Genomic DNA, 7,626 nt, shown 5'->3' with positions numbered 1-7,626 from the left:
TTCCCTCCGATCTTCTGGTTTGTCCACCTCAGTTCCAGGGGATCCAGCCTTTGAGTTTGAAAAACCATGAAAACTGCAGAAGCTGTCATATTTGCTGCGAGTATAATCTGCAGGGTCATGCTATTGGCAGTTCAAAAACCCAGGTTAAAACAACTAACCTTCATTCCTCCCTTCCTGTATGAATGTTTTGTATGTTAAGATACCTGAAAACTGCACTGATACAGTAGCACTTATTTTAACTTGTATTACGAATAAACTGCACATGCTGTTTTACAGACAATATATATATTTGTAAATTTGCTCATGCAAAATTAGTGTGCACAAGGATATTTGTTTTTTAATCCCCACACCTTTAAAAATGACATTTATGTCTGCTTTTTTTTTTTTGAACTGTGCCCAAGCCCTCTCTTTAATATAATAAATCTTACACAGAATTTATCTGCCAGCCAAACCAATTTATGAAGATGAAACAAAATGAAAAAACGAATAAAAAGTTATACAAAAACATGGTGCACCTGGATGCTTGATTCCCACCTTCCCCCACACACACCTTTTTTGTTGTTGTTTACAAGTAGAAAGAGTGAATAAAAGAAAAAAAAATCATGGTCACAAAATTTTAACATTTTAATCCTAAATGTTACAGGGCAAATGGATGTTGGAACCTATTTCCATACACCATGCGTCAACTTTTAATTCCCAAATGTGGCCAAATCCACTAAAACAAGAGTGGTTAACAAACTCTGGATTATGGAAATACATTTCTGGAATAAATGCTAGAAAAGCAACAATGGGAAAAGCCAACTGTCTCCATAAAGGTAAATAAAGTGGAACAATGTGTAGATTAGATACTTTTTCTGTTTCTTACTCATAACCTGTCAATTCAGTGCATCTTATGGTTCAACATAATGGTCCCCAATTTGGGCAAACATCTAACTAGTGTCCATTGATTCCAAGTTAGTGGATGATGAATCTTTTTGGATACTTTCAAAGATGGCTGCCAGCTCAGGGTTAGAGCTTATCTGTGACTGAAATTCACTCATTAATGGACTCTTCTCTGCTTCTGGAATGGTTAGAAGCGCTGCTACTGCCCTCATAGCTGATCGTTTGAGTTCATCTTGCTTTTCAAACTCCTGTTTCACTGAATTTGCCTTGACCTACAGAAAAAAAAAAAGAAGCTGTTTGAAGATTTAGCTCAACTTTCCCTCTACACCCACCTTAACACAGACAGCTTATGAAGATCTACTTCCTTCCATAGCTTTGGACAACTTTCACAATAGTTTTAAAGGTCTTAAAATGTGTACTTTTTAGCAGACTTTTTACCAGCAGTTTAAAAACAGACTGAAACTTGAACACTGAAAGTAAGCAGAAAAAAAAGCTGTGAGTTACCAAGACAATTATCAAATTAAAACAATTCTAGCAGCCAACCTCTAGCTAAGGTCAGTAAACAACATTGAAATGGTATTAACATTTCCAGCCTTCAGAGATTAGAAATTTTTTAAAAGAGTTAACCTTTATTAAAAAATTGATTAGTCTTGTTTGATTTCAGTGATAAAAACAAACTATTGTTAAAAGCAGTCAATTTTCTTGACTCAAAAAATAACAGATTACAGTATTGAAGTAAATTAAGCATTAAATCACTATCAGAGTTTGTAGCTGGATCAAGACAACAGTAGGTATAGGAGGAGACCAACTGTGCCAAGAACCAAGAGTCTCGTAACATAAATGACAAAAGGAGAAAAAAACAGCACCCCTTTACACAGCCTCCATCCTTCAGCATATGATTTTTGACTGCAATAACAACCATCAGAAGTCAGAAAAACCCTCGGTATCCTCAATACTTTCACAGTTTTATAATGAAATGAGACAAGTTATCCATGTGGCAGCTAGATTTTTAAGGCATAAAAGGAATGTCAAAGAAGTAGAGGATTTTAAAAAGAAGCTTAATGAGTTTACTCTTCAATTTGTAATTTAAGGAAAGGTAACACATAAGGGCTCATATTATTTGTATTATTTTAACTATTGCAAATTATGAACTGCAATTCAGGAAATGCTGCAGCAATACACCTAGATTCTCAGAATTGTTCTTCATACACAAATTTGTTTATACTCCTGTAAGATAATACTAAGTAATTAACAAGCAAAAGTTAACATTTAAAACAATACCTTAGTTGTACATGTAGCACGCAAAGGTTCAACAAGCCTATCCAATCTCTGCAGTACTGCACTTGGACAAAGGGTAGACAGTCTCACCAACATTAAGAAGGTTAGCATCTAGTTTGAGAGAAAAACAATCCCAAAATCAGTTATGCTCAGCATGTGAAGAGAAATTCCTAGAATGCTGTGTAACCTTTAACAGCAACACTTTAAATATTTAGCTATTTAAAACTTCTTTAAACATATCAAGTAGTATTTTTACCATTTCAGTCTATACACTATTTAAAATATTTTTACTGAGTCACTGTGCGTACACACACAAAAAAAAAAGACAGCTAACCTTAATATCATAGTGGTCCTTCAAGCCATCTTCAACATGGTTCAGGAATTCAAATATATCTAGTCTATCCAAACAGCTATCCAAAAGAGTATACATGCACTCAAAAGCAGCTTTCCTTATGTCCAACCCATCATCAACTGTATGCTTAAATGGTCCCATTTCCACCTGTTGGCAAATTCAAAATTAAAGTTAAGTAATGTACTTAGAATAACTAAGTCTACTTATGTCAATCTAGCCCTTTTTTTTTTTTTTTTTTAGTTAACATACCTCTCTGATCAGTTCCTTTCTGACTTTCGTTTCATTGTACAGATGAGGAAGCACAGTATCTAAGAGGTCCCTTATTAATGATGGTTTATTGTGTGCAGCTGAGTTAAACGTCACTAGGGCTACTCTCCTGACATTGAGATCTGGGTCTTCCAACGTTTTCAGAAAATCACCTGCAATTGTGTACAGAAACAGATCAACACATTCCTAAGCTACCAGAAGACAAGCCTACTCAGTACATATAAATGTAACAACACGTCTCTCAGCCCACCCCACCCTCAGTGCATTTTCAGACTGGACATTTTGGAGTTCTATAGCACTGCCCTGGTAAAATAAATGCCTGCAAGAATATATCATTTTCATCCCCGATGTTTAAAAGAACTGAAAATTTAAAAAGGAGGAAAACAGCAGGGCGTAAACAAGTAAACTCCATAACCACAATAAAAAAAGGGGGGTAAGAAAACTGAAAATTATTTTTAAACAAAAATAAACAAGATTTTTGCAGTACTACATCCGAATAGTTTTTGACTGTATGAGTATTCAGTACTTAGTAAATACTTCCAGAAACCAAAGGGGCATGGCAGCTTCAGTGGAAGAGGAACAGCAGGAGGAGAAACCCACAAGCATAATCAACCAACTTTATATACTATTAAAAACTATTTAAGGTTAGTGATGGAAGTAACATACAACAGCTGACAACCCCTTCACCATAAATAAAAAAGTTGCTCTCTACCAAACTGTTTTTAGAGATGAATCTTCCCCTCCCCATTATAATCAGTAGTATACACAGCTTTGTACAGATTTTACAGTGTAATCATATCCACTATAAAACTAACATTCACCATAGCATATTAAACAAATCTACAAGACTATCATACAAATGAGCATTGCAAAGCTCCCTCATAATCAAAGCTCTCGTTACCCAATCCCTGTAATAACTATACATGCTCCCAATAACTTTCAGACCACACAGCATTACAGAATCACAAGGATCTACATTTACAAGTCACCCAGCATTCACATATATACATATGTTAAGTGACAATGTCAAACACTTCCACAACTACCCTTCTGGTTAAAGACAGTACCTTACTACAACAAACTGCTATAATTCAGCAAGAGCATGGAAAAAGAAATCAGCTGTTAGGCACCATCCTAAATACCCTAGCTCTTTGTATTCTTTGCCCATCGCAGCTTCAATACATACCACTTTTATCACACATCTTTTGCTACTCAGAATTCAAACACACTAGAATTAATACAAACATCTGCCTATTAAGGAAGCACCTGATAACTGTTGCAACAGCTAACATTAGCAGCTATTTCTGGTACCTACACAATGTTTTTTTCTGAAAGCACAACAAACACATTTTAAATGCAATTTTATCACTGGAAAACTTAGAGGCTGTCACTAAAAGCAAAGAACTTACCTATGCAGTTCTTCAAGAGTGGGTCTATGGGTTGTGGATGATCAGAAATAGTGAACTTAACAGCAGTAACCACTGAACTTCGTGCATATGAGGATCCTAATATGAAATAAAATAATGAGTATGTAACAATAAAACAGCACAACTAAAGCTTTTAATACTAAGAAAGCTGAAAAATATATGTTACTTATTACTTGCAGTGCCATGTTACTTTCACAGATGCACTGGTGTTGCATTTTAAACAGGGGGCAACAACATAATATTTGTAATAAACATCTTCAGTCACAGAAAACTCAAGTAATGAGCATATTAGGAGACTTTTTTAATTCATCTCACACAAGCCTGCAAACAACTTTCCTTTGTGCTTTCTTCATGCACTTCTACTTTACATCATTACAGTTCTTGATGTGAAACTGATTCATGAATTATACGCAATGATTCCTCTTAATACTTAGAAATTTTAGAATTCTCGTCCAAAATTAGGAATATTGTAGTTTACTTAAAAATGTCAATGCATTATAATTAGTCTATCAAGCACTGCTGTCCCTTTGTTGCCCATGCTCTTCCACTTAACTTTATAGCTTTGTTGAATGTAACATAATTAAATAAAATACCATACTCATACCAAAAGAAAGATTATAAAGTAATTCCTGTTATGTATGACTAGCATCCTAGAGCAAAATGGATCTAAGCTCCATGTTGTTCCTGGTGCGGAAGCAGGGAGGGAGAGTAAAAGAAGAGTATCACAGAACTTAAGCAGATCAGTTGCAAAAACAAAATTTATTAATGGATAGAATAAGGCCATTTGCTACAGCATATACATGAGTTCATAGAATCATAGAATATCCTGAGTTGGAAGGGACCCTTAAGGATCATCAAGTCCAACTCTTGACACCGCACAGATGCAGGGGGAGCTTGTGGTAGGAGGGAGATGCCTATTGCAAGAAACTAAGGTGCCTGTGAGGAAATCTGCAGAACCAGGCACACTCACCAGTGCCTGGAAACTAAATGCAAGGCTTGCTGCTGTAGATCCCTGCAGACAGTACAACAGAAAAGGGGCTCCCAGAGTTCCAAGGCCTTGCCCACTGTAATAGGAGGCCTCTACTTGCACTGCTCCTTCTTCCTCTCACTGTTCTAGGAATGCTTCACCTGTAGTAGTAGTAGTAGTGGTAGTAGTAGTGTTATTGTGCATATGTAAAATGCTGCTCTCCTTGGGTTGCTGTGCCCTTTGCTCTGCTGTATTTGGTTCAGGCTCACTGAAGGGTTGCCTGCACTCCTGAAAGCAAAGCAAAGGCCAGGCTCTGTGTTTGTTCCCAGGACCTAAAGTTGTGCCTTTCATTTGCATCTGGGCCCTTTCTGGTACGGCAGCACTTATGCATAGGTGATATTATAAATAAATTTTAGCAGAACAACAAAGAAGTAAATTGTCATGAAGTTGTTCTTTTTTGTTGTTTGGAAAATATAAAATAAAATAAAATAAAATAAATACTCACCTGATGCCAAGTATCCCTTGAGTCGTGGAAGCAGAGTCTCTGGGTCTATTAAAGTAAGCTTGCCCAAGCATTCAGCAACAACATTCCTTGTACCCTCTTCTGCACATTCGCAGTGTTTCAGAAGTAAGGCCCAGATGTTCTCAACATATGGCTTGAGACCAACCACTGATGCAGAGCTAATTATTTCTTTCAAGGAATGAAGAAGAAGGTATTGCCTCTTAGGTTGGCTGGTTATTTCTTGTAAGACAAATGGCAGATACTCAGGAAGATTGCCAACACTAATACTGCCTAATGCGTAAGATGCTGCTGATTTGACTTCTTCGCTAGGAGAAGAGAATGCTTCTAATATTACAGACTTCAGCTCAATTTGTCCACTTAAGTCAATGTGATGCCCAACTTCCCCAAGAGAAAGCAAAGCCAGAAGCCGAATGGAATCCGTGGACCTTGAGTTCTTGACATCTTGAATGAACTGACCTACAACAGCTGGTCCTTCCTTAGGGCAGGCTCGAGTAAGGGCAGCCACACATTTGGCAATGGAATAGTAAGACTGCTTGTGAGTAAGTGCTGTGCTCTGAGAGTACACTGGACCTGTTAACATGCGCAGTAAATCCATATAGCCTAAATTATTTGTACCAGTCACAACTAAAGCTTGGAAAAATTCTAGCATGGCACTAAGTGCTCCACCCTGGAGTAGAGGTGACCTCACCAGCCCAATAAGTTCGTTGAGAATGGACCCACTAATCTTTGACAAGGAGGAAGGATATACTTTAGCCAGTGTTGTCAGAAAACTGATGGCCATCTGCGACACATGCATATCACTTTCACTAATAAGAGGTGGAAGCTCGTCCAGGACAGCATCAATCATGGCAGCTGTCAAGCTGTCACTGTAATTCTTAATTAAGATATCTAGAGCAGAAAGAGTACCCAGTTTCAAAGCTCGTTGGTTCTTTCTCAAAAAAGAAGCAAGAATAGGAACTCCTTCCCCAAGGATTGGTCTCAAATCTATCTTCAAAGGAGAACCAGCAATCAGTGTCATGGCCTTCACGGTAGTTAACCGAGTGATCTCATTCTTCAGTCTCTCTAGGAAGATCTGAAGTGTACTAGGCAGGTCTGTACCCAAGCTGTCACCAAGGCTACAAATGATTTGACCCATGCAAGATATTGCCCTTTCTTTCACTTCCTGATCAATGTCAGCAGCCTTTAATCTCTTGATTGTACAAGTAAAGAGATCTTTGATGTAAGGAGTAGCATCAAAGGAAGAAGGCTGGTCTAAAGGACGAATGACCTTCACAAGCTGTTGGGTAACCAGAAGTGCCTCTGATGTTATCTTGTAAAACGGGTCTCCAACACAAGCTACAACTGGAGGTACCAGTGCTTGAACATGAGGATGAAAGACTTGGGGAGAATGATTGCAGAGGATCACATACAAACAGGACAGAGCATCTATCTTCAGATTAGAAGAACTTGATTTGTCATTCAGTGAAAAAATTATTCCTGGAAGAAAGAAAAATGTACTTTTAGGTTAGGGTATTTATATTCTGATAGAACACTTCAAAATTTCTGAACAAAGATAGCTGTAACTGTGTCAGGTTGGGTGCAGGAAAACATTTCTTGAATGCTTCTAAGCCCCTTTCACCACTTTATTTAAACAATTACTTTTCAGACTTTCTCTGCACAGAGGACCTGGGCCATTTGATGGTTTGTGATGTCTTTTCTTAATTATAAAGGTAACCCGTACCCTTAACTTTTCCAAATCTACTTTTCCTTTTTACTTCAAAAGTCAGCATTTTAGGCTCCAAAAGCTTAAAATATGGGCAATATTTTTGATGTAAGAGGGCAGCGTTTGATCTTGCAACAAGAGGCAAATCAACTTTTCATCAAAATATAGAAGAAAAATGTCAAACTTACAGCCAACGCTTGTTTTCAAGATTAATGGATATGTGTCACT

At 37.4% G+C, this 7,626-nt stretch overlaps 1 protein-coding gene across 1 annotated transcript in view; it reads right to left on the bottom strand.

Annotated features, from left to right (window-relative positions):
- Window positions 1-600: 600 nt before the first annotated feature.
- Window positions 601-7,626, bottom strand: part of CAND1 (cullin associated and neddylation dissociated 1) — a 28,401-nt gene continuing 21,375 nt past the window's right edge. Inside the window, exons 10-15 of the mRNA XM_027456109.3 lie at window positions 5,679-7,172; window positions 4,189-4,284; window positions 2,762-2,931; window positions 2,495-2,659; window positions 2,164-2,271; window positions 601-1,154 (exon numbers count right to left, since the gene is read on the bottom strand). Coding sequence (XP_027311910.1) covers window positions 930-1,154; window positions 2,164-2,271; window positions 2,495-2,659; window positions 2,762-2,931; window positions 4,189-4,284; window positions 5,679-7,172 — 2,258 coding nt within the window. The 3' untranslated portion in view covers window positions 601-929. The remainder of the gene's footprint in view (window positions 1,155-2,163; window positions 2,272-2,494; window positions 2,660-2,761; window positions 2,932-4,188; window positions 4,285-5,678; window positions 7,173-7,626) is intronic.

The sequence above is a fragment of the Anas platyrhynchos genome, chromosome 1 (genome assembly GCF_047663525.1).
Source record: "Anas platyrhynchos isolate ZD024472 breed Pekin duck chromosome 1, IASCAAS_PekinDuck_T2T, whole genome shotgun sequence".
Taxonomy (NCBI): Eukaryota; Metazoa; Chordata; class Aves; order Anseriformes; family Anatidae; genus Anas; species Anas platyrhynchos.
The sequence above is the reverse complement of the archived record's forward strand: the minus strand, read 5'-3'. Positions and strand labels throughout refer to the sequence as shown.